This window comes from Rhea americana, unplaced genomic scaffold, assembly GCF_003343005.1.
Source record: "Rhea americana isolate MKP2758 unplaced genomic scaffold, rheAme1 scaffold_100, whole genome shotgun sequence".
Lineage (NCBI taxonomy): Eukaryota > Metazoa > Chordata > Aves > Rheiformes > Rheidae > Rhea > Rhea americana.
This window is the reverse complement of record NW_028185040.1, coordinates 3,317,606-3,342,888: the sequence shown is the minus strand read 5'-3', so window position 1 is coordinate 3,342,888 and position 25,283 is coordinate 3,317,606. Positions and strand designations below refer to the sequence as shown.

The following is a 25,283-nucleotide window of genomic DNA, read 5'->3' as shown; positions in this document are numbered from 1 at the left end:
AAAAAAAAAAAAAAAAAAAAAAAAAAAACAGTAAACCTAATCAAGGCAGGTACACTTAAAGGCATTGCATTTCCTCAAGTGATGGTGGAAGAAGTTTTGTCAGTAATGACAGTTTCCAAAACCGCTGACGTAAACAATCTACAATGCAGGTCATGACTGTTAATGCTGCACCTGTCTGCTTATCATGTTCTTTTCCTTAACATGCTGAAGTAAAATCAGCATTAGATCTGCATGTTTTTCCTAGTAAGTGCCATTTCCATAGTTTTCTAAGTAATCATATATTTTGGTTTTAACTCCTATTAAGAATCCCCCTCCTCACTTTGGCATCAGCAATTTTTTACTGGACCACTGAAGTAATTAAGGCCCAGATCCAATAGGATTTGAGTGGAATTTAAACTCTTACTGYCTTCTGGTTTACAGGCATTTACTCATTGGTAAAGTTATCTGAAAATCTTAGTTTCTGCTTGCCTCCTTGCGCTGCATCAGCATCATCTCAGTCTTGGATATCTTGTTATTTAAAGCTATGGCTTAGTCCATATCGCCATTACCTTATCAAGCCCGAAGGATCAATCCAACAGTCCTACTTACAGTTCATCTGGGATCTCTTCACCTAGACTCCTTTAGAGGGGTCAGACAATATGTAAACTAGAGATCGCTATTTTCAACAGATCAAAGGAGGAGATTCCCATCTATACATAAGACTTATTGGCTTCATTTCCCATTTCAAAGCAGGTTTTGCCAGCAGGCAGATATGGTCAATCTCTCTTCCTGAAGGATGTCACTACTCAAAAAAGAATTTGTGATTCATTGGATGACAGGACTTTTTTATTTTTATTTATTTATTTATTTTTCAAAAGTCCCAGACTCCAGTCTCTGCAAAGGACTATTTTCGAATTTTATTCAGGGACTATGTCAGATACAGGAACAAGGAGCAAAAGCCAGACTTCCTCATGTTCAGTGCTGGCAACATTAAATGTCAGCAATGAATCAGGGTCTCCTAAATACTAGGAAGTGCTTTAACCACTAGAATAAGTTATATAGACTACCTACACCTCCTTCACCTACTCTATTTTGATAGCAATAAGCAAACAAATGGCTTCAGAAAAGAGTAGTTTAACCACCTAACTAACACAGGAACTTCCCTGAAGCTTGCAGTTAAGTGTCACTCCTTTCAGAGTGCACAATTTTGCTGTCTGGGCCTCCCACAATCTAGTTAAGATGGTCCTTACCCACCCTGCTTGCTGGCTATTTCAAACCTTGCACTATGAAAAGATGCTCTCTTCTGCTCTAGTTATGCCTGTCAGAGGTTCTCACTAACAGAGATCTGCCCACAAGCTTCTCATGGCAATGCTCTTTGATGCATTCAGTCCACTTCTGGGTAACCTCCAGAAGAGAGGCAATAATATCTTCCAAATACTGGACCATAAATATGGGCATCACGCTGCTGTTGCATTTGCAGCCTAATTCTCCCTATGATTTGTAACAGGATCTGTAGGTCCTCACACAGCCCTGCAAGTATGTTCTTAGCTACCTTTAATCAATTTGCATAATCAGGAAAATGGCCGTTAGCATCTCACTTAACATAAAGTAATTTTTATTCTGGGACAAGACATGTATTCACTTCTTCCCTTCAAAGAGCTGCATCTACTCCACAGCTCAGGTCAAAAAAACCCCCCTTCAACTAAATAAAGCATTCCTTAGTAGTCTTAGTAGCCTGACAGGTCATTTTCCTCACTGCTGGAAAAGTAATTTTTTGTGACATCTCCTTTTCTAGACCAACACCAAGCATATTCAATACAKGCTTCCTCTTCTTAATGGTTTATCTCCAGATTTACCTAAAGTAATCCATTCCTAGTCATTTAAATACATTTGATACACCTCACAGCTATAATCTACTGATTCAAGAGAGGTGGACTTCGACTTTTCATACAAGTTTCAGTAGCTTTTTGACTGGAATTCAAGCTTTTACTACAAAAAGTTATACCTTTGTCCAGCCAGGAAACTTGACGTAGGTGTCTTGAGGCAAATCTGGAATCTCACCAGGAACTGAAAGTCTACCAGTGTAAAACGTGGGTGCTTCATAACTTGATGGATTACCCACAGATCTCTGTGGTTGCTCAGGGTGATCATTAATGTCACGGTTCACTGCTCCATCTACATCTAGAGGATAGATTTCCCATTCTACAAGTATATCTTGACCAAGAGTTAAATTTGAAACTAGACCCTAGGAGGAAGGAGGGAAAAAAGAAAAAAAAACATAATTAGCTTCACGTTATTGAAGTTATTTGGCTGCAACTATAAAGTTGGGAATAAAACTCTGGCTGAAGCAAAGCACTTACAATAACTGACAATCTGGGTATGAAAAAAACAATCTGGGTATGAAAGCATCTGGTCTTCCCTAAATCATAAGCTTTGCTTAAGTATAAAAGGTTTCATTTTTTCTCTGTTAAAAAGCTGATCCTCTTCAAAGTTAGAAGCTTGGACATCAGTGAGTTTAAATTTCAAACTTTTTTCCCATAGTTGTGAAAGTTTATTTTACTTCAACATGAAGACATGATCCCAAAAGCCAGGGCTTAATAAAGAGCAGAAAAGACACTAAATACCTTAAGTCTTGAGATACAATCAAGAGATTTGGTAATACTGAGTCAGTAACCCAAGCCATTAACCTGCACAATAGCAGAGAAAGCAGTATTTACTTCCTATAAACCTACTACAKCTAACATACAGTATCAAAATATCAGTGCAAGACAAATAGTTTGCGGCTCTGATTCAGTGAAATACTTTAAGCTGACAGTCAGCTTCAAGCCCACAAGTCTTGTTTCATTTCTATGGAACTGTGTGCACCCTTGAAGCACAGCAGGATACTGTAAATGCAAATGCAAGATAAGTTCATGAACTTAAAGAAAAAAAAAAAAGAAAAAGTCATTCTCTGAGTAAAGGCACAAGCAACACCATGTTTTCTATGGTCTTGGAGAGCTGACATGGTGACATATGCCTGTTCTCTGACATCTAATCAGAATTGCACTGACTTCACAGTGCTCATGCTGATGACTAGACTTAACAGGCGTTCTTTCTTCTTTTACCTAAATGCCCATTTTGAAGATAGGAACTTACTTTTCGTAACACAGAAAGAAATATCTGCACAGAGTTTAAATAGTACAACTTTCTTGCAGAYCCTAGACTTCACTCTGTTTGGCAATCAGTTGAAGTAATGCAATATAACTTTGGCCAAAACTTTCTAATCTCTATGCCTATACCCATCTTTAAGCACTAAGAATGGTGTGATTTTTAAATGAGATCATAGAATCATAGAATCAGTAAGGTTGGACGGGACCTCTGGAGATCATCTAGTCCAACCTCCCCGCTCAGCAGGGTCACCTAGAGCATGTTAGACAGGGCTGCATCTAGGCGGGCCTTGAGTATCCCCAGAGAAGGAGACTCCACAACCTCTCTGGGCAACCTGTGCCAGTGCTCYGTCACTCTCACAGTGAAGAAATTCCYCCTCACGTTCAGGCGGAACTTCCTGTGCTTCGATTTCTGCCCACTGCCTCTTGTCCTGTCACACAGGACAACTGAAAACAGTTTGGCCTCGTCCCCTTGACACCCTCTCAAATGCCTACTGATTACTCTTGCTTTTGTCCGTAGTTGAATGCATATTCAAAGGTGCCGATATGGAAACAAATCTTCCAAGCAAAATAAAGATATAGGTGGCAGTGAGTATGCGAAAAAAAAAATAAATAAAAACCACACTTTTCCTTCGTGTCCTTCAACAGCAAGACTTAAATCAGTAGGATATTTTAAAAACAAAAAAATCTTTCAATATTCTTTCYAAAAGCTAGATGGTCCATTTCAAACTCAAAAAAGTTAGGGAAAAAACCCCAGTGAAACAAAACCCACAAAAGCAATCACACTTGCTTTAAAACACAGGATTTCAAAAATAACTTTAGAGCAGACTGTCCCACTTGCAAAGTTGCAACATGTGTAAAACCCCTAAAAACTAAGGCATAATTATTCCTTGTTTTTAAAATCAACACAAAGAACACTGGCCTGAAGGAACAGAGGTCCTGCTTTTAGAGGATTGTTCTCAAAGTGCACATGCCTAACTAAACTTGCTTTCATCCTTAATCTTTTAAAGGCTGAATACTGGCTTTGTGTGAATTTCAACTTAACACAGCAACATCCAGCACCTGCCTAATCCAATTTCTAACCCTTCATTTAGCGCTCAGCACACAGGTTTCCTTATTACCTGGACTGTTCCCCTCCACACCAAAAGGTACCTTTGTGCTGAATTTATACGAAGGCAAAACACTGGGGAACTAGCTGCTCTCTCTCGACATTCAGATAAAAGGCAAGATAACACGTAAAGACAGCACAGAGTTGGCACTACTGCTGTCCACTAGATTTATATGCCACAAGCTCAGTGAAGACTCAGTTGCTGATGCRTGAGCACTGCAATATTTGTCTCTCCTCTTTCTCTTTAGCAAACATCACGTAGCACTGAGGATCCCACTAAGTCTAAAACAAGCAAWGTTTCCCTTTTGCTCCTGCCCTTTCCAGTGTTATTTTAGTCGTATCACCACCGATGAGAGGAGGTGACAGTTCCCAAGTGCAGCATGGATTCAGAAGCATTTAGAGGCTTTCTGATAGTTATTCCTAAAATTTGACCAATSCAAACCTGAGCTAGAAACTTTGCAGGGTAGAGCACATGTGAGACAGCCTAAAAATTTCGCACGGGTACACTGCTGATAAATAAAATTGAACATGGGAACAGACACAGAAGCATATAYGTGTATATACACAAACACACAAATACACCCCCAGGATTCATAAGCCTCAAAGTAAGGTTGAGATCTAAGTGGAGTTCCAGCCTATTTCTGAGTTTATCCTAACAGTTTCGTACATCTTAAGATGTTAGCTATGTGTTCAATTCATCCTGAAAGTCTTGTGGGCGACACTTTGGCTGGCAGCACAAGTGAACTAACAAAAAAAAAAATTAAGATGTCTGTCAGTTTTTAATTCCACTTTGATTTTGATGACAGAAAGACTCAAATGAAAACTACTGAGTTTTTTTTATTTTGAGGTAAAGGTTACAGCTGTGTAATCTTGATCCTTTTCCTCTTTCCCACCCAATACTTTCTTTTCAACCTCTAGAGAGARGAGAAAAGGAAAAAAAATGCCTAGGGCTTAACTGACTTTACTTACCTTAAAGTCATTATTGTATCGACCGAAGTTGACTCGGCCCATATTCTCTACCAAGATGTCCAGATTTGCTCCAGCCTTCCCAGTTATATTTATCACAAGTGATCCATCCCTTTCAAGGACACCCTGAGGAACCTGTATGAATTATACCAAAAGGAGGAAGACAATAACCATTGAAAAAGGACAACAACCTGTTGTTTGTCTTTTCAGCTTGCATCAAGGAAAGAAAGGGAAGAAAGGAAACAGAAGTGCAAAAAAAGAAATTATCTCCCTTACGTCCTCTTTCACTTGAGCACAATTAAGCTCCCATCAATATTTAGCTTTATTTATTCTCATTTTCGGAAATAGGGAAAGAAGAGCTGGGAATGACCACAAAGGCTATGAAAATCTGCACAGATCAAAGAATAAAAACTAGGCTGTCAAAATCCATGAACTGATATTAATTCTTATTAAGCAGGAACAAAATTTTGCTAAAGGGAAGAAAGGTATAGTTTACATCCTGCACATTATACTACTTTTTTTAATTTGTGGTCAGAAGCCAGTTTCATAAGGTAAGACATAAGCTCAGGCTTCCACTTCCTCTTACCCTCAAAGGAAAAAAGAAAAAGGAAAAAAAAATAAGGAAACACTGTAGAAAGTTATCAAGCATAGATGTATCATAAATGTATTTCATGAACCTGCAAGTGAGCTCTTCCTTCTAGGTATTTTTCCACTGATGTCATAAGCCCGCATTAATATTCAAATATCTCAAAAGTGGAAACTATTGCATTTTCCTTAGAAATTATAGATAAATGTTTTTATTTTCTGAAATACATATTAGTATTTGGTATGAATCAATCATATACTTYCTTCCTTCATCTGATTTAATATGATTACTTAATAGAGTTATTCTGGTAAGCTGGAGAGAGGAGGAGAATCAAAGAAAAAGGCAGACTGCAATCATGTCTTTGGTGAAGGCCTTTCATAGCAGAAACAGACACTAGAAGACAACACTTACCCCATCCACAGAGACATAGGCACGATCATGAACTCCATTTAAAGGCGAAGAGAGTTGTGTTGGCTCTGTACAGTTTTTTGGAAGTGTAGTTCTGTACAATACAAATCCAAAATACTAAGAAAGAGGGAAGAAGGAAAAAAAAAGATTAATGAATCAAGTTAATCTATAGCTTCAATTCAGGTCACGAATTAGAAACATCCCACATTCCTGCCCACATGTTCAGATTCAAACATTACCTGTCATTCACTTCAGATAGTGTCTACCCGAGATACCAGCTTGAGATTAGAGTTCACTTTGACCTTTAAGTGATAGGTGAAAATTTCAAAAAGTTTCCATTTTTAAGTGTTTCATTTGTGCATTTACATAACCTTAAAAGATAAGAATCTTGGGTATGAGGCATTTTCTCAATAAAAACAAAATAGTCAATTACTGACAATACTGAGGTCTTCATTAAAAACACTGAAAAAATCCCTTCGTAATTGAATTTATATAACAAACTTGTCACCCACTGTCCCAAAATTGACATATTAATCAGATGGATATTACCTCTTTTACAGACTAGCTGATTTACATCAGGAAAACTTTAGAATATTTTTCACTAAGTTATCCAGTGGGGGTGGAGGGGAAAAAAAAAAGAAAAAAACAAGCCACAATCTGATTTGTTCTTATCACAAGTGAAACATAAATTAAGAACAAAACAAAAAATGCATTGTCTTTCACCCAGTAGCCACAAAATAATTTATCTGCAAGACTTGGATTTTAGCATAGCTGTGACAGGAAGAAGTGAGAGTAAACCAGTTCCCGTTCTCTGTAACTACTAGCATCATTTGCAATAAGGCACCCAGAAAAATGGAGGTTGATGGGGCGGGAAGAGGAGCACAAAGATGCTGGAAGCTCCACTGGCAGCCCTCTTTTCTAAGGCAAGGTATTACAGGTTTGAAGGCCAGAAGACAAGTGAGAGAAGCCCACTAGAAAACATATCCTGTCACAACCTAATATGTGCAATTTCTCTAATATCGCCATATTAGTGGTTTGGTCAGGAAAAATCTGAACTTTGAACCCTTACTTGAATAATGCCTTACAAAATATTGCAGGGACCTGCTGAAGTGCTTCTCCCTTTTCTCCCTCCCCCAGCTACCACCACTATCACATGATCTGGGAGTAGCTTATTTCAGCCACAGGTAATCAGCACCAGTGTTCCTGTCTGTGATAAATTCAGCACAGAAGAGAGGAGCAAAGAGAGGAGAAGGGGAGTCAGCAGAAGCCATAGTAAAATGCAGAGACTGGTCCTTTTCCATCTCAACCAGTGAGGTGAATGCCCAGGGCAGTGGGCTGCAACAGCTCCCAGAGATCACTCCCAAAATTTTCCCTTACCACCTACTCTTGGCCTACCAGATATTTAGTAAAAGGGGACTAAAAGTAACCAAARCATCCAGCCCCATTCTCCAGGCTCCCCTGCACGAGCAAGTGCTGTCTCAGCCACTGTTCTCACTCTGATATARAAGCAGGTGGAGAGAGAGAAAGAAAAATAGAATAAAGAAAAAGAACAGAGATGAAAAAAGATAGATGGATAAAATACCAGTTTATCTTAAGAATCTGAAAATCAGTACTTCAGAAAGAAAAGAGATGAAGTAGAAAGCCTGGACAGCATATATACCTACATTCATGGAACGAGGAGAATCTCTGATGTAAAACAGGAGCACTGTCAAATATGGAAAGGTCTCCAGTGCAAAAACCCTGACCACTTTTACCACACTATTACTACCTGTGCTGAGATGTGGTATAAGACATTGGACATGAGAGGAGTCACACCACGGAGTGCTGTTCAAATMAACTTCACAAAACGACTGCAAAGTGCCTACCCCAAGGAATTCTTACCTGCTTTACCTGAACAAAGGTTACAGGGTAAGTGCTTTTTACTGGTCCAGCAGGTGACAGTTTGTCAAGAACCTCCAACACAGTACCCACCTGCAGCACAGAAAAAGCAGATGTGTAGGTCAGTAAAAGGTCAGGAAAATTCAGTCTAAATAAAACAGCCTGCMTATCAGGCCGCCTGGCCAGCTAGTTGTATCTCTCTTTGCTTTCCTTTTGGACAACTCAAGCCCTTACATCACCTTTATATACATTGAAATATCTCTATAATCTGCAATAATAGAGCACAGTATAGAGAACTGATGAAATCTGAAGAAAACATACTCCATCCAGAGTAGTGCTTAAAAAAAAAAAATCCATATCTTTTAAGCTTGCTTTGCATTCATAAAATGATCTATTATTATTTAATGAGAACAAACCTAGGAGTTTTTCACAAAAGTTCCATAAGAAAACATTATGGCTCTGAACAATTAAGACAAAGCAATTGTATTATCCAAATTCCAATCACTGTACTTAAATCACAGTGGTGAAAGTGCCACTGATTCCCATACTACTTATATATTTTCATATATGAGTATATATACAAATACTTGGACTGATTTTAGTGAGATGGGCAGCATGTTTTAGCCTATGCATGATTAAATATCCTGCTGAATCAGAACTTGCGTAACACTTTTCTTGCCATCTGTAATTGCATTTTGCAATTATAGAAGATTTCCATTCATCTACAATTCTTTCTCAGACTCTATCAATTTTGTATATTACACAAGATGCACACAATATGCATGGTATCCTATAATCTCAAAAATCAACTGTATTTATATTTTTTGTGCAAAAACTTCACCTGTTTCACAAAAAATATCGCCACAGTTCAGTGGTGATTACACATCAGACATTCAAAGTATCCCAAACCTAGACTGGCTTTCAAATACCCTCTTAGAAAAAAAAATAGTAAAAAAATAGTCTTTTAAAAATAGCATAAAATCATATACTCCAAGAGCATTGTCAGCAAAAAAAATAGACTTTTAGACTGCTTCAATAACAGAAGTATTGAATTTTTTTGCACAGCATACTCAAAAATGAGAAGTGCTCAAAAATTAAAAGTAGTCTATCTGAAATACTTTCTGTAGGTCACAGAAGCCACCATCAATCACCTAGGTACATGCAATTATTTCTTCAGCACATACAAAAAAAGTCATGTGGTTTTCTCTTGCAACACTATTATTTTAATATTGCCAACTCTAAATTGAGAGCAAGGTACATGTATAACCATAGTGACTAAAGTTTAGTTGAAACTGTATATCCACCACACTTTACTTCACACAGCCTATAAGCTCACGGAAGGCACAAACCACTCTTCCTTCATCTACACTAGTTTGTCGAACAAACATCCACTATATTCTGACTATTTATATCCATGCAGGACTGGGCAGTCTGCCCGTCTCCAATTCCCTTCTGTGATACAGGGCAGAATCCACTTACTTGCCTCTTTCTATGGTACCAGGGGAAGAGCACACTCTTCCTTTTCCACAATAACACTTATTTTGCCTCACCACCACATGAGTTTTGCTCATCCATAGCACTGTTTGCACATGATGACATCAATAGACCAAAATATGATACAGCATCTACCTGCCTTCCCATGCAGGGTACCAAAGACACTGGAAATTACTCAGAACACTGGAGATGCAGTAGGAAGTTATTGGAGGAAACACAACATTCAGTGAATGCTAGGATTACACTCTGTTTTCTACAGTTTGAGGTGCATCCTGGAGCTTCTCAAACAGGAAAGCCAGTATTGCACAGCAAAAACTCACTGCTGAGCACAGTATGACAGCAGTGGTTCTCAACTTCAGCATGAAGACATAGCTCTGAAGTGACTTTTGAAATGAACTTACCTCTTCAGATGGATATAAGAAAACCAGAAGAAGCATAATCCTTTTAGTAATCTCATGACTAATTGAAAGTTAAGTCTCTCTYAGTTGTGGCTAAGCACCTTCACTATGGCAAAACATCTGTCAATCAAATGATTGCCTGTATCAAAGTCACCTGCTCCTACATTTTCAGCTTAAGAACTACATCCAACATAATTAGTTTTCAGAGAGTGAAATTCTCCAAATGCTCTGGGCTGGCGATATGCTCCATTCCTCATACTGTGCTCCTCCAAATGAGCTGGTAACATTAAATTGTAATGCTGGACTTGGTAGGCCACAGGTAAGACTGAACTGCTGGGCAGTGTACTACAGCTGTGAAGCTAAAGATTAATACCTTTGCATAGAGACACAAATTGGCAACATGTGCTACTTTGTGCCTTGCTGAACTCAATATTACAGAGGTGCTTGTTTTACTCTTTTAAGCTCCTGCTACCAAAAGGGCTTCTATTCTGCATATGGGTACACCACACTATTCACTTRTGGACTGGGTTGATAGAAGCTTGTTTCCTTGCAACTTAAATGCATCATTTTTATTCAGCTTAACATTCTTAACTTTGGTAGTATGACTGACCTGAGTAAATCCATTTTTCTTCATCATACATACAAAGTTTAAAAAAAAAGCAAAAGCCCAACAGCTGCTCTTGCTCTGATTTCCTGTTTATTACCTAGTGGACAAGCATTATCACAACAGAAACTCAAGAGTGAATTTAAATATTACAGTTTTTTATTTTAAAAAAATTGTAAAAAAAAACTGTAAACTGTAAACACCACAATCTGACAACTACTAAGAAAAAGTAACAATACTTTTTGAACTGGCAAAGTAAGGTCTTCAAAAATCAAAGTGTACTGTAAACTACCAAAAAAAAAAAAATAAAAAAATAAAAAAAAAAAAAGCTCCAATGCAATTATCAGCTGTTGCAGCATTCTGTTTGCTTAACCCTGTTTTCGCACAGATAAGTATGTGTGAGAGATGCCAGTCACTTGCTATTGCTCGAACTCTCTACACCTCAAGAACTGAGACAATTCCGGAATCTAAAAGCCTGCAGGTTATACTATCAGGGCAGGCACTTTCTCATGACCAAGCGCTCCTCAGGTTCCTTCCAAGTGTTGAGCAGAAACTACCACTTGGTCATAAGCCTGCACAGTCACATATACATATTGCAGACACCAAAACTCATTTGTTTGGCTCTGGAAAAGATGCTCCCTGCATTCTAGGTCTTAAACCCCATCCATTGTCTCACATTTCCTGATCCCATCTATTGCTGTTCCGCCTTTGCCTACCTCTTCAACACTTCTCTTCTGCATCTCTGCAGTGAGATGCTTCCTCACGGACCGCTTCCCCGGCTTCTTCCGTAGTAATGACAGTGTGCCCAGGCAGGTTTTAATAAGTTCATTCTCTTTCCTCCGCCACTCAGAGAACTATTCTTTAAAACCACTCAATAGCTCAAAATGAACACCTGTCTGACCATTTTTTATTTTTTTTTTTACTAGACTGAGTTCCTCAATTATACCCAGCTAGGGCAAACTCTTTGCAAAAGGTTTGGCAGACCTTTACACAGTAAAACAAAACATTTAAAAAACAAACAAAAAAAACTATTATTTCTCAGATTTTTTTCCCTGTTCTGAAGTGCAATAAGGAAAGAAGTACAAACAAATGATCCTAYGAAACATGGTGAAACTGTAAGAGATACAAGATCTTACAATCATTACGAGTATTATGTTGCTTCTCTAGCTTATCAAGCACTTCACATATGTGCATATAACTGCTAGCTCTGGTAGAACAGCCATCTTGAGGTACAAGAAAGAAGGAGGAGAGAGCTTCCATGCTATGCTGTTTCTAGTCATTCTCCATTACTTAATCTGGGGTCTTTCCTACTGCTATCTGCCAGGAAATCCTTCACCTTTCATATGTCATCCCTCCAAGATGCCCTCCCCACACATGCACAGGATAAATAAAAAAAACAAACTAATAAATTCAAAAAACAGTGGAACTGATAGGCAGCACTGAAGAGGGTAAACATCTCTTTTCTCAAGTTTCATTGCCGAGCAGCTCATCAGGTACTTGGTTGGGGACTGAATTAATCATAGAATGTCTTGTAGAAAAGATAACAGGAATAGGCTGCTCTGGTTACACATGCCTCTAAAGTATACCATGTATCTACCAAAAATACTCCAAAGTCTCCTTTCCCTCTTCCTYTCTGTAAAATGGCCATGGGAGTTGATTTACAGCAGTAGATTCAATGCTTTGCATAGCAGACTAACTGCTAGACCCTGAGTGCACAGTGAAACTTCATGACATCCATTTTAYTATTACTTTGGTAACTGTTTTAGCGCTGTCACTGCAAATGTTACAGACAGGAAGATTATGATTACAGAAGCTGAAGTCCTATAATACTCTCTCCTTGATATTCACTTAGATACTTTTAGGCTTCTCCAAACAAGCTGGATAGGAGAAATAGACTTTACCTTGCCACAACAGGGACTAGAATGCAATGTGGAGTTGGATGGACTGTTTCGGCAGGAGCAGATAGTACAAACGCTCTGTGATTTGAGACTCATGGTTACACTGCACCCATGATATAGAGCAATGAAGCACAGCATTTGATATAAACAGTGTGTTCATAGAACAGCGAGCAGGTTTCTTCCCAGAAAACAGTTACAGAGGCTTTCAATGCAAATGGCAATATCTGTACAGGCAAGGATAGGAATCTCACACCTGCCAGTATAGACATGCCATCTCACTTCCTAAAACAGCTGGGTGCAAAGTAAAATGCATCCTCTCAAGCAAGCAAGAAACTCTACAGGAGCAGGGTTTCCACTGTGATGACCACAACAAAGCTGTGATGTTTCAGTCACTTTAGTTATCTGTCCTCACCTCTCRTTTGTGAGAAGGTTTCTAGGCCAGACATGCTTCAGCTTTCATTTCTTGCAGGCATGAAAGGGAAATAGGACAGTGATCATTCCAGTCATCATTCCAGTGAAATAGGACAGCCCTATCTGAGAGGTATGAACCATGAGAAAATGGAGAGTCAGAATCTGATTAGAAGGTCCCTAAGCACTTGCTACTCCCACCTATGAAAGTAGCAGAAATGGCAGGTGTACTGATAACGATATATAATTAGTCATTACCAAATATAAACCAATTTAGTGAAATTTCATACAGCCCTTGCCTAAGTCTGCAGATACTGAAGGGTTGTTGAAAATGATACAGATCTTTGTCAGCTTCACTGGTGAATCACCATTATGAAAGWTTGATTCCTGCCCACCAGTAAAGTGGGACAACTTAAAAACAGCTGCAAAGCCTTATCACTATCTAATTTTGCAACACTTCAGCTGCAACGGCATGACAGATCAGATATACTGCTGACTGAAAAGGTGGCTGGCTGAAAAGAAAGAGCATAAAGTATAAAACAAAACATTATGAATTAGAGTATACAGTTTACCAGTTGCAGTAACTCTGCACCTCAAGACAACTTCTCTGTGAGCAGCAGAATGATTGAAGCCAAGTCCATACCAGCCTGTTCTCTTGTATCTCCTAAACCTTCCTCTCTGCTCACTGCAGTAACCCAGTTCTCAACCATATTCCACAGAAAACTATCAATGACCCCCAAAATGACAGTGCTGTGGATAGACTGCACCTATTCATGTGCTGACCAGCTACATGACTACTGCCAAACAGAATATATCACGGCTGGGTTCTGCATGCTTCTCCCTCAGTAGCAAAGTAATTTGATTTCCCTCATCATCTGCAGATTTCCATAAATCCCGTAAGAAGCTATATCACTGAAACTTTCAAATTTATTGAAAGTGGTCCATACTCAAAACTTACAACAGCCAAAACTATCTTAAAAGACATGTATGTCCTACCTGCCTTTTCCCTTTCAGAAGCATCACCAGCTACAAAAACACTATCATACCTCTTGTGCTAGCATTCCCTCAGCCTCGTTATTCATACATTARTTATCTCAGACAACTACAGTTCTATTACATTACGAAGATATATCATTTCACTTTTGCTAAACTTCACATACTTGCAAGATATTAMAAAAATTATCTTTTACTTCCAGATAGTATATATTTGCTCTTTTTCCATTGTAGGTATGATTCTTAACTCTCAAGCTCTGTGCTTCCCTTCCTGAAAGTTTGCTTTCAAGCTTTTCCTCTCTATTTTGTATGTCAGCTAGAGGCTGACACTACGTCCTCAAATTTCTAGCAAAAAGCAAACATACAACATTAAAGAAAGATACATCTACTAGATTGCAAGTGTTGATTTACCTTTTGCAAGCRAATCTTCCCATAAGCAAATTTGGGTGTTGTTGGAGGGATAATGCCTTCTGGTAACTGGTTATACTAGAAAGGAGGGAAAAGGAAAAAAAAAAACATGAAAAATTCAAACACATTTTAACTGAATTCTCACTTTCCACTTCACAACTTACAAAAGTAGAACTTTGGCTAAAAGTAGGTGTTCTCACAGTGTTAACGAATTATACTTGTTTCTAGGCTCAGAAGAGGTTTWAAAAAATCCATCTGGTTTAATCACATATGGTAAATATAATTTTTGATGAATACTTAACTGAAGATAACTGTAAAACGGACAACAAATGAACTAGCTGCTGAAGAATCAGTGTCCCTGAAGCCCTCCTGTGGCCACAGCTTGCATTACTGTCTGTCTACAGCCCCTCTGGAGTCACCCCTCAAGTCATTGGGAGCTTCAACTCCACCTTTCTACAGGTAGTTCCATYTGATCCTCCCCATCTTCCTTAGAAGCACTTCCATATGAGAATTATTAGCCCCTTGCRCCTTCCCTCTCAGTTCACGGTTATTGCTTGTTGCCTCCCCACAAAACCTGCTAATCCCTTGCTGCCTATGCTGGTTTCATTCAGAAGCAGCTGTAAAAGCCTCACAACCAGGGGGGATAACTTAGCTAGCAACTTCCAGGCTGCTGGGGGCACTCTACCCCACAGCAGCCCAGCTAACAGAGAGGGGAACACATAGAAGAATTTAGATAAAATGAATCTTAAAAGGTGTGAGGTTGCTCTCCTCACGTGCCGGTTTGTCAAGCTGGTCCATTCTTTCAGTTGTGCTTCCACTGTCACAGCCCCTGTCTGGACATAGGGGGTCGCTGGGGCCTTCRTCCCATTTGGCACACATCCCCTGTGCTGCCGCAAGTCTGGTGGCAATTCCCACGGTGGGGAGCAACACCTTTGACAGCTGCAGCTTATGGAATTTACCACTTCTTGTCCCATCTGCGTACTTTCATCTGACCAAGTTTTGGGCCCTGCTCCAGCTCTCCTAGCCCATTGCTGGTGCCCTTTCCCCCYATCAGCTTTTCAGGCTGCAGAGCTCAGTGTCAGTCAAAGCAGCAGCCATGATCCCACCTTCCTTTGGCTGTATTCACGTGTTCCCTCCCCCACCAGGCATCCAGGCCTCAGACCATTTTACTGAGCCACATYGGCAAGCTAACCCAGTAGCAAAAGTGTGCATAACTCTTTTGCTGGGAGTACCTCAATGAAATGATTTAACACAGAGTGCAAGGAGCCTGGAGCCCACAGCCCCACAGCAGCAGGATGTTAGCACAATTCCGGCTCTTGAGCAACCACCATCTCCTCCACAGTTCCACGAACCCATGAGATTCCTGCATTAGCTCCCCTCTGCTCCTGGCCTAGACAACTGCCTACAGATCAGGAGGAGCCACCTGACAGGGAAGTACTCTGACTGTCAGCCTATTTCTAGTTACATCTCACCCTGTATCTCTAGGAAGAACTGCCCAAGATCAGCTTACAGCATTGCTGAGGAGGGAAGGGGTGAAGGATGTCCACTGGCTTCTTGGATGCCCTTGAGGCATGGTGAGTTTAGACAAGGGCTCTCTTCCTGCACCTCAGACCCCACAATCCCGAGCCTCCAACCTCCTTACCTTCTTGTCATACTAAAACCTCTCCTCTTTTCTCCCATGACTCGTCCCTGGTTTTAAGTCTGGACTTCCCACTTGATCTTTCCTTTATTGAACATGGCCCCATTTACCCACTATAGAGAGAAAACTTCTGCAGATAAGAAACCTATGTGATCAAGTAGTCTAAGTCTACTTTCTAATATATGTGCACAAATGATCCCATCTGTGAAGGTTACATTAATTTGAATGTTCAGTAACTTCAAGTGCTTAATTTGGCAACCATTAGGGGTTTCTTTTGTTTTTTTTTTTTTTTAATAGATTTGGGGAGGTGCTGAAGGGCTATTTTTCTTGGGAGGTTTCTTGGATTTACACATGGCATGTCTGGCATAAAACTCACCTCAAAAGTTTGCCTCTGCACCAAAACAAGTTGGGTTTATTTATTTATTTATTTTAAGAGATCATAGCAGTATAATTCTCACTGCCTCTCTGTCAACTCTCAACTGCACACAGATGAAAAACTAATTCATATTTCTTGACAACAAGTTCATTTCTTTCTCTCTGTATTTGAAAAATAATCAAATCATTCGGGCTTAAAAAAAAGAAAGAAGAAAAAAGAAAAACTATATTCACTCAAGAGAAGTTTCAGCTGAAATGGTAGAAATCAGAGAATGCTGTAAGCAATTGAAGGAAGTTTAAAGCTGGAACCCTCTTTTATTATATTTATTAACTGAAAGAAAGAAGGAAAGAAGTTTATAATGCATTAGCCTTGTAGTACAGGTAACATTCTAAAAACAGCCATTAGCTAGGGGCCAGCTTTATTTTCTTATAGTAGCTTCAGCTCTAACTACATTTCAGTAGATGGACTATTATGGGTTTAGAACCCACAGCAGAGACAATAAATCTTCACTGAGATCCTATGGATATGGAAGGTAAGAGACAAACAAATCACACCATAAAAGCTTTACCATGACCCAACATACCTTAGCTTATACTGAACACTTCAGATCTTATCAAGGCCGTCTCAATTGCACTAGAACACTACTTAAAGTTCAGATAGGTATCTTGCCTTGAAGAAAACAACTCAAAAACAGGAAGCTTGGGAATTTCTTTGGTGAGAAAAGCTGCACCAAGATAGTAAGTCCCCTCTATCAAAATCACCCAATCAATGGAAAGCTTGGGGAAAACAGAGAATGTTAAGAAAATGGTCTATATTAGGCTTTCTACAGGGGGGAGATAAAAGGCATACTTAACCCTAGAGACAGTGCAAAAACTTTCTGAGAGACTTACTTCAAAAAAGCATGTTCTAGGTTACAGCAACATTTCTAGCATGCAACAGGACAGTAGGAGCCCTGGGCTTCCCAGGAAATCTGTCTTTAAGCCTAGTCTGAATGGCCTGAAATGTCTTCTCAAAATCCAGATACAAATTCCGTATTTTGCTCCAATCTCCAGTATGCAGAAATGCTACTCGCTTCAAAGCTTTGACCTATGTATGATCTAGTTTGTGGCATCAAAAAAGAAAGACAGTTCATTTGGGTAAGCRTGCTCCTTCTCACAGAGGCTCCAGAGGCCCCAAACCACAACATGAAGCTTGGCAGACAGGCAGTCAAAGCACTTAAGTTGTGGCACATACCAGGCTGAAGTGAAGTGACCAGCCTGCCTGTATTGACTGAAAGGCCTATGAGTTCTACAAAGGGGAAGCCCTGTGCACTCACCCTCCATCTCCTCTCCCAGTCAAACCCTTCCTCCCTCCCTCTGCTTCCTCATGCCAGTTCCAGCTCTTATCAGATGGAGTGAGCCAAGTTGGAAGAAAACTAATTCAGCTAAAAAAAAAAAGAGTTAAATCATCTCAGAATGTCAGATCCACACCTGCAACCCGTCTTTGAAAGTGAGGGATGGACTCATTGAGACAGTAGAGGGGATAACCAGGGAGGTGCAAGATCTTGCCCTTTTTCTAACAAGCAATTGGATCAGACTAATCACCTCATTCTATTTCAATTCCATTTCCTGCACAGGACAATAAATGCAGAAATAACTCACACCAACACAAGAGCAAGAGATTTTCCAGTAAGCTAGAGTTGCTTCAGAGAACCATTCTAAACATGTCCTAGGGACACTTACCATACCAATGACTTCCCGCAAGGCAAAATATTTTTCTGTGAGATCCCCTGCTTCACTCAGTGGAGCATCATAGTCATAACTGGTGGGCTGTGGCATATAGGGCATATTAGCACCTCAGAGACAGAGAAAAAGCAACAGAAAATGTAAAGGAGTTGGGTTTTCCAAAGGGATAAATTTTCAGAATTCTCTCCAATCACAGCCAGACTTCACTTTCAGATTCAGTGTAGGCCCTGGGATGTGGGATTTGGCACAGGGAAACTATTTCCTATGGAAGACACAGTCCCTTCTAGGCTCTCACTGCTCTATTACATAGTCTTTACAAATACTTTGAAGAGAAATAGATTTATCCATGTTTCAACTGTTTTACAGAATTGAGCRAAGCAAAGGCCAGACTTGTTCCTCACCCTTTGCAAAGGCAAATACCACATGGATTTAGAACATACTGCCAATAGACACAGAAAAAGCTAGTGCACTTGTCTCTTGCCATTTGAGAGTATGCATAGCTCATGCTTTTAAAGGGACTAGCACATTACTACCTAATTCATTAGCCTCTTCATTGTATTATCATAATCTCTTATATCATTTCTTACCATTCCAATAGGCAAAATTAGTCCCACCTATAAACATGTATCTGAAAAAACAAAACAAAATACAATCCACTTAAATCAGGTTTTGCTGAGTATCAACATTTGGAATTGGAAAACAAAACAAAACAACCCCTCTCCAGAAAAAACTAACCTCTAGTGAACATACACTTACAGGTTAACGTTAGCACCATGTGCCAGGATTTCATTAAGGGTTTTAGCTATGGTTTGTGTGGGCACAACAGAATGATGGTGTCCCCAGTGATCCAACCATCCAGTATAAAACTCAGAATTAACCTGAAAGGAGGAATGGCAAAAGAGGAAGGGAAAATATGAAGAGGGAACAAGAATGCAATGTGATTTAGGTTACTAACTGTAAGAGGAAAGGAAAAAAGGCACCTACTCATGTGAGTCTTTTCTAAACTACTATAAATACAGCAAGGTATAGACCATTCAAAGAAATTAAAGGATTGGTTCAATAATTTTATATGGACACTTAAGAATTGGTTCAAGCAATCATTTTCAAAATGTCTGTATAAAATTATTATGTACCAAAGAGCATGGCTTTCCTCGGAATTTGTAAACCTGAATATGTTTCAGATACTCAGCATTAAAATAAGAGATCGAACAAATATATTATATGCAGAACAAGATATGTAAATTAGATGTAATGAAACATAAATCACTCAAACACTCTCAAACTGTGTTCTAAATAATTTCAAAGCACAGAGATAATCTTGTACCATCAAGAGACCTCCCCCCTTTGTTAAAATGGCTTCCAATGATCTCACATCCCATTACCACTTGTGTAGAAACTCTGGGGTAGCTAAAAACAGGAAGCAACTTCTAACCTGCCCTTTTAATTTCTGCTTTTAACTTCCACCCACACACGTACCTCACTAACACATCTAATCATGCTTACTGTTTCCGCTGCTTTGTAAATATTTGTCTTAGCTAGGAAAAATACTGAAATAAAAATCAATTTCTCCTGAGACTAAAGTAATACTTGCGGAACAGCAGTCAGCATGGCATAGAAAAAGACATGCACAAGCACCTTCGTTCAGCTTTTTGGACTGATTTTGAAATTATATCCCAATAAACCTGTCCCTAACAAACTGTCCAACAAACTCTTGTCAACTCCTCTTTTATTAATTACTCTAACATTAAGAGTGATACAGGAAACTTAAGCAAAAAGACATACCAAAGGGCCTGCAGGTTCACTGCCTCTTTGAACTAAGAATGCTGCTGTGACATTGCCACCTATAAACAGACAAAAGCATAACTGAGTTGCAACATCCATGACTTTTGCTAGTTCTTTCATTTTACTGAAATGTACCTCCATTTCAAGACCTAGTAAAAATCCAGGTAAGCAACTTACTTCAAAAAATGCAGGTGTAGATTCAATACCTCAGATTTTAGTGTTTGAGCTGTGGAACTTTTTTCTTTTTTTAAGGAAAAAAAAAAGAAAAGAAAAGAAAAAAGAAAGAAGCTTTAACAGAGTCCTAAGYTTACATCCTCTGAAAATCCAGCTCTGAGAATGACATCCTGCCTCCATAAAGTCTGAGATGTGTCAGACTCACTGAAAAGTATAGGCCTGCAGTTCCGTTATCAAGACTATAAGGAAGAATAGATGCCAGGCAACCTATAAATAGGAGTTTCACTTCTGATCACTCCAAGTGGTTCAAGCCACAGGGACTGTAAATAATAACTACTTGATACATGATATACATGAAGGAGCTCACTGTTTCAATCTACTTATAAAAAAAAAGATTCCTACTAACCATACATCTTTGACTGTAGAGAGAATAATATAGAAGAGAGGCCACAAGTCAAAAGAAAAAAAAAAAGAAAAAGAAACAGAACTATCTTGGAGTATGTTTCTTGTGCCGTAAGCTTATTTTTCCAAGCCAGTTCTGCATAAACTGCATTAATTCTCCTCTTCTATCAAATAGGCACTTTCTGAGAACACTATTGGTGCTTAGCCATTCTTCAGACCTGTATTTCTGCAAATTGTGGTGGTGTACATATTTCTAATGATGGTCTTCAGCATTTTTTTCTCCCTCAGTAACTACCAATTTAAAGAAATAAACTAGGAGGGCTGGATTCTGGAACAGGCAGAGGCCATTTCAAAAAAAAAAAAAAAAAGAAAGAAAAAAACAACAGAAAACAAAACACCCAGGAAGCGATTATGACTAACTTAGTACTTGTGAGTAATTCTTTTATGTTTAACAATGTGTCAAATAGTCATTTATGTCTATCACCACATTTAAGCAGTCAAGGAGACCATTTGTCCTGCCACCAACACACTTTGTTTGTTACAAAAAAAAAAAAAAAAAAAAAAAAGTCATCTCCAACCTGGAGCAAAGTCTACTGTGGCATAAAAACCCTGAAGAGCTCCACATCTCAAGTACAGCTTGCTTGCACCATCAGTTGTGAATAGCACAACCTCATCCCCAAGATGCTGGCGGAAGATCTTCTGAAGGGAACGTAGATAGTCATAGTCGCAAGCAAAGTAGCTTCCATACTCATTCTCTACCTGCACGGTAAAAACAATTTACGTAAGCAGTAGCCAGTTTGAATCTGTATCTGATACTAAAAATGGAAAGCTTAAACCTTGGCTTCCTTTTCCTTTGATGGCAACCCTGAAAAGGCCAATTTAACTCCAGACTTAAGGAGCAGCAGGAGAAGACAATACTTCCAGGCCCTCATTCCTCGCACCTGTACCTTACAGTAGAGCTATCATTGTCTACAGAGAAGTACTTCTCCTACAAAATCCTTTGAACTTCACATAAAGGTCTCTATCCTTATCTATTCAATAACAGTAATCAAAATACGGTCTCTATTTAAAAGAAGAACTACGGTCCGGCTTCCAGCAAACTAATTAAAAAAAAAAAAAAAAACACAGATCAGGTTGTAACATGATCAAAACCACAGTAGATCAGAACAGAGACCTATGAGAAAATATGGGTCAGTAGAGGGGCTCACATGAACAGCAAAGCCCTGCAATAGACTTAAATGATTGGACAATTCACTGCTCTTGAAAGGTGTACCTCCTGCCCCTTTCCCAAGGGATCAGCTTCCAGCTCCAGACCCAATGCCAAATGTTCCTTAAGGCAACTTCTGACAATCCTGTTTTAAATATCCCACTTCTGATAAGGAATAGTTTAGCGCAGTGCTTTTACTGAATACAGAGAATACATTGCTCAAGAACAGTGATCTTGGCTGACATTTTAAGAAGGGTCTCCCATCTTGTGAAAGCCAGGGAATTTCAATTAATTAGCATGAAGCTGTAGTTACTGTCAAATATTAAGTAAGAAAATGGAATAATCACCACAGCACATCTCGAAGGAGTTCAAGAGAGAAACTACCCACTATGCATGCACAGTATAATACCCTCAATCATTCATAGCTCAAGTTAGCATGAAGAACTAAAAAGCCTAAACCTTGATGCTGCATGTGTTAATAGGCTTGCTTCATATTGCTTTTCTTCTATCTGCAAGTATCCTTATACACCTTTTTCCTCCAAGAGGGTTTCAGATAATGTTAATGTTTTTGCTTAATCTGAGAGCTGGCACAAGACTCAGATCTAAGAAGTCTCACAAGCTTGTTTTATTGCTTTCTATACTAGTAGAAAACAACTTGTATGGAGCAGATAAATGCTCTCTAAATTCTGGAGATGACATTCAGCTCTCTTCGATGAGGGATCTCATCAGAATCCTTTAGTTTTCAGAAATTGCTAAGGAGCATCTGTGTGCATTACCACTGGATACAAGAAGTGTCAGTAAGACCAATATAAGCACCCATGCTGCTTGGGTTCATTGAACTTTCAAAAAGTTACCTGCACCATGATGATTGGACCTCCATTTTGATAGAGGTGAGGCTTCATCTTTGGCAAAAGGACACTCATCCATTTCTCAACAGCTGCCAGGTAATCTGAGATACACAAAGTGAAAACTGAACAGTTCACAACTTTTCTGCTTTATAACTCCCGATTTTTGTTTTAAATTATATATGGGTAGTTTTTACCTAATTTTCTAACTACACAAAATTTATAAGAACAGCATCTAATGAACTGACATGCTCTTACGCTAGTTTGTAATTGTCAGCTTTCAATATATGGGTGGAGTCATTAAAAAATAAAATATTCTAACACTGATGAACTTTGAAAATCACCAGAGATACTTTAAAACATCTCACACAAATTGTCCTAATGCAATTCAATAGGAAAAGAAACTAATGTTGCTGTCAGTACCATTTTTTTAATAGATAATTTATTCAATGACCAGCAGAACTGAAGACAGACACTATATGGATTTACATCTTTGTCCCCTAATCCCCCTTCCAATAACCACATTCATCTCCTGTCTCATCTCACCTGTCCGTGTCATGTCCATGACCAGGTAACACAATAGTGCTGTAACTATTTCTGGAATTACGTGCACAATGACCAGCCAAGAAAGGCTCCTACAATGAGTGGCCACTGGTTGTTGCCAAAYGGAAAATCTCAGAGCTCAAAGCTATCTTCTTTTTTTCTCAGTGGCTAAAATAATTTGTCTCTCTTGGCACCAATTTTCATGAAATTTTCAAACTTATACTTGGCTGAAACTGGTTGTTGCTCTGGAAATTACTAAGAAAATGCCTGGGAATGGGGAACAAGAAGAGACAGATGACATAAATTGCTCCCCTCTATCTCCCTCCGCCCATCTCTCTCTCTTTTTTTTTTTTTAATTATACAACTTCAATCATTTCCTTAGAAAACCAACTGCTAAAAAACTCCATTAGCTCTAGGAATAGCATCCACAACAACCTGAAGGACTCAGCTCTACAGTTCTTTAATCACAGAAGTTGCATGATTTTCTACCCTACTTTGTTCTTTCCATACACTTCTCCAACACATACATCTTAGAGTATTAAGTTTTTACTCACAGGATAACTTAAAATGAGGTATGAACAATCCGAACATAGCCTCAAACATCAAGTCCTCCTGCTGTTAAAATATACATTTGCTAGTCCTTTTGACATCCTCACCTGAATCAGAAGACCTGAGAACAATAGATTCCTTCTCCAGCAGCCATGCAGGCAAGCCTCCCTGCAAAAAGAAAGGAAACCGCTTCAGTGGTCCATTTATTGGAAACAAAGAACAATTTAGCCAGTTGTCAAAAAATATACTGAGATTGAATTTTAAAAACAAACAAACAAACAAACAAACCCATAAGGCAAGTAGTAATTCTCAAAGAAAAACAAACACTAAGTAAGCTTGTGCTGTAAAAAGTCACTGAGGATGCTTAACCAGGAGCCTTTTCCAAGGGAACACCAAGGATATTTTTCTAGTTTAGGAAGAAAACAGTTGCCTCAGACTTAGCCTAGAAATGAGATAGCTTTTACAAAAAGCTGTACCATGTCCCATTCTGCACAGATGTAAGGTCCAGCTCTCAGAATCACCAACAAGCCAGTTTCATTAGCAAGCTGCAGGAAATATTCTAGATCTCTGTCACCAGAGAAATCATATATGCCCCGTTGGGGTTCATGATAGTTCCATGGCACGTACCTATAAAGAGAGAAAATCACCTTCCGTTAGGAAACTCAGACCAAACCAGAATTTCAAACAACAAGTGTTAGCACTGCACTCCCAGGGATATGCAAAGCTTAACTCATGTTCAGATTAGTAAAATACAAGAATAATTCTGGAGGCTTTCGTCTGTGACCTGCTTCCTATGGCAAAAGGTGTTAAAATTAATTCCAAAATAAGGGTTAATACTTTGGGTTTTGTCTGTGGGAGTCTGTATCAATCCAGGAACAAGTTTTGCTTTTGCTTTTGCCATTTCAAAACCACGATGGTTTTAAAGCTGCCAGCGGTGTAGTGGTGGGAGGTTTGTGAAGAGGTGAACACTGAAAACCACCCATGCAAGATGTGTTCGGGAATTAGCTTCCCCAAAACARCAGATGACCTCAGAGAGCAGACCASCCAGCTTGCACAGGGCACACCACCTCAGCTGACAGGTCCATGCTGCTGCCAACGAAAAGATGTTACAAATGTCTAAGCCTCAGAAGATTTTGCATCTAGGTCCTGAAAATCTTCCCTGACCAGAAGCAARAGAGGTTCTGAAAAAAAACAACATGGGAAGCATGGTTGAGGTATGCTAAGGCACCCAGGAGCCTGGACAGGAGCCTCATTTCAACCAAGTAATGGAAGCGTCAAACAAGCAAATTATTTGAGAAAATATCTCTCTTACTTCGAGGACTTTGGAAACCACAACCTGACTACAAAATACCTCATAGATTATACAAATTACACTTGGTTGCAAGATAAGAAACACATTATTTACAAAATACCATATGTTGTGTTACAGTTTATGGTCCTTGCACAACAACCATGAGAATTTGGGCTTGGCACAGTAGTAGGTGGCAGTCACAGCAGAGATAGACATTAAAATTATGGATTGGTGCAGCTTGAGCAAGGCTTCAAGAGAAAGGCAGAACTTATGTCCAATGCATTTATTTTTTGCACATATGTTTGTGCCCCTTCTAAGAAAACTGCTGCCATTGTTCCAGAGTATGAATTCAACAAAAATTTGTAAAACCAAAACTGTGCTTAGTCAACCAAGGAGCCTCTCAGACAACACTGTTGTATTCAGACAATGTTTTTACATTCAAGAGTTAGTTCTGTAAAAACTACTGAGGAGGAGAGA

At 39.1% G+C, this 25,283-nt stretch overlaps 1 protein-coding gene across 1 annotated transcript in view; it reads right to left on the bottom strand.

Moving 5' to 3' along the window:
• GLB1 (galactosidase beta 1) overlaps positions 1-25,283 on the bottom strand; it is a 46,091-nt gene that overhangs the window by 3,550 nt on the left and 17,258 nt on the right. The window contains exons 3-15 of the mRNA XM_085304311.1: positions 23,992-24,142; positions 23,623-23,683; positions 22,433-22,527; positions 20,950-21,130; positions 19,796-19,854; positions 18,770-18,891; positions 18,601-18,641; positions 18,011-18,123; positions 14,278-14,352; positions 8,075-8,164; positions 6,197-6,310; positions 5,203-5,334; positions 1,985-2,224 (exon numbers count right to left, since the gene is read on the bottom strand). Coding sequence (XP_085160437.1) covers positions 1,985-2,224; positions 5,203-5,334; positions 6,197-6,310; positions 8,075-8,164; positions 14,278-14,352; positions 18,011-18,123; positions 18,601-18,641; positions 18,770-18,891; positions 19,796-19,854; positions 20,950-21,130; positions 22,433-22,527; positions 23,623-23,683; positions 23,992-24,142 — 1,474 coding nt within the window. The remainder of the gene's footprint in view (positions 1-1,984; positions 2,225-5,202; positions 5,335-6,196; positions 6,311-8,074; positions 8,165-14,277; positions 14,353-18,010; positions 18,124-18,600; positions 18,642-18,769; positions 18,892-19,795; positions 19,855-20,949; positions 21,131-22,432; positions 22,528-23,622; positions 23,684-23,991; positions 24,143-25,283) is intronic.